Source organism: Dromiciops gliroides, chromosome 6, assembly GCF_019393635.1.
Source record: "Dromiciops gliroides isolate mDroGli1 chromosome 6, mDroGli1.pri, whole genome shotgun sequence".
Lineage (NCBI taxonomy): Eukaryota > Metazoa > Chordata > Mammalia > Microbiotheria > Microbiotheriidae > Dromiciops > Dromiciops gliroides.
This window is the reverse complement of record NC_057866.1, coordinates 20,442,383-20,444,372: the sequence shown is the minus strand read 5'-3', so window position 1 is coordinate 20,444,372 and position 1,990 is coordinate 20,442,383. Positions and strand designations below refer to the sequence as shown.

The following is a 1,990-nucleotide window of genomic DNA, read 5'->3' as shown; positions in this document are numbered from 1 at the left end:
AAATCAATTCTAGTGAGTTACCTTTGGTGGTTTTTTTTTTTTGTAAATTATTCTGGATATACATTATACATAATTGATTACATGTTTTCTCTCCCTTTAGATTGTCTTTTGGCTTTCTGTCTGTTCCTCAGAAATTTGGACAGTACCTGATATATAGTAAGTGCATGAAAGTTTATTTGACAGACTTCTGACTTATTGACCATATGGTGATATTGTTTTTCAAATTGGGGTTAGATTATATGACCATTGAGATCTCTTCCAAATGTACTAAGATGCTGGTATTCTGTGGTTTTCTCCAGAAGGAACCATGAGGAATGCTGACCGAAATGAAAGTGATGTCATCTTCATCCTTTTGGGATTCTCTGATTACCCCGACGTTCAGATCCCTCTATTCCTGGTTTTCCTGGTGATATATATAATTACTGTAATAGGAAACTTGGGCATGATTGTGATCATCAGGTTTAACCCCAAACTGCACACTCCTATGTATTTTTTCCTTAGTCATTTGTCTTTTTTAGATTTCTGTTACTCTAGTATAATTACACCCAAATTGTTACAAATCTTGGTTGTGGAAGACAGAACCATATCTTTTGCTCCCTGTTTCATACAATATTCGTTAGCTGCCATCTGTGTGGACACAGAGACATTCTTATTAGCAGTTATGGCCTACGACCGCTTTGTGGCAATTTGTAGTCCCTTGCGATATGTAGTTGTCATGTCCCAGAAACGCTGTGCTCTGTTGCTGACTGCAGTATATACATGGGGCATGATTTCTTCTGGCATATTCCTCTACTCTCTCCTTATATTGTCATTTTCTGGGACCAATATCATTAATAATTTTCTCTGTGAGTATTCTGCTATCCTTTCTGCCTCCATCTCTGATAAACATGTTACAGAGACAATCCTTTTTATCCTTGCTAATTTTGATACATTTTTTACCCTCATTATTGTACTCACATCTTATGCTTTTATTTTTGTCACTGTCCTGAAAATGCATTCAGCCAGTGGGAGATATAAAGCTTTCTCCACTTGTGCCTCCCACCTGACAGCTGTTACCATCTTCTTTGGCACCCTCCTCTTTCTTTACTGTTTGCCCAGTTCCAAAAGCTCATGGCTTCTAGTAAGAGTAAACACTGTATTTTATACAGTAGTTATTCCCATGCTGAATCCTTTAATATACAGTTTTAGGAATAAAGATGTGAAAGAAACAATCAGGAAACTAACGGAAGTGCCAACTTGGTGGTGCAGTGGGTAGTTTTGGCCCTGGAGTGAGGAAGCTATTAGTTTAAATCTGGCCTCAGACACTTACTTCCTATGTGAGCCTAGACAAGTCACATACTTTGCCTCAGTTTTCTAGTCTGTGAAATTGGCTGGAAAAGGAAATGGGAAACTACTGAGACTTTGCCAAGAAAACCCTAAATGCAGTGACATAGAATCAGATACAGCTCATTGACCCAAGAGCAAATTATTTTCTCAATAAAATTATTGATACAGGTGATTCATCTTGTGGTTCTCATGATCTGGGAGAATTAATGTGGAAATTAATATATGCATTCTTTAGGATATACATACACAGCACCTCCCATATTAGGTTTTAAGCTCCTTGGGGGTAGGGAATATTTTGCTTCTTTTGTATATCTACAATTTAACAGTTCTTGCTTGCTGCCTAAATAGGTGCTTAAACATACTTATTTTTTTTAATTTTTTTGAACATACTTATTAAGGGAGAATGATTTGAAGGGTCTCAGAGACGTTGAGAGTTCTTTGGACCATACTTTGAGAACTACTGTTTTAAAATGTTCTTCCTTCAATCATTGATTCAAATAAATGACAAACATTACTTTATTCTAGATGATAAAATTCTGCAACAGGTCTCAAATATCTATGGAATATCCTAGTTTCAAGGTTACTGTATGTAAAAACCACATATCATTGTTTAGAGTTAAAAATTGTCAGTGTCACAGTATTCAGTTCCTAGTATGCATCTAGC

At 36.3% G+C, this 1,990-nt stretch overlaps 1 protein-coding gene across 1 annotated transcript; it reads left to right on the top strand.

The window, feature by feature from the left end:
• Positions 1–307: 307 nt before the first annotated feature.
• Positions 308–1,255, top strand: LOC122731908 (olfactory receptor 5D18-like). The gene has a single exon (XM_043972157.1). It carries the CDS (start codon positions 308–310, stop codon positions 1,253–1,255), a length of 948 nt encoding a protein of 315 aa, XP_043828092.1.
• Positions 1,256–1,990: the final 735 nt, after the last annotated feature.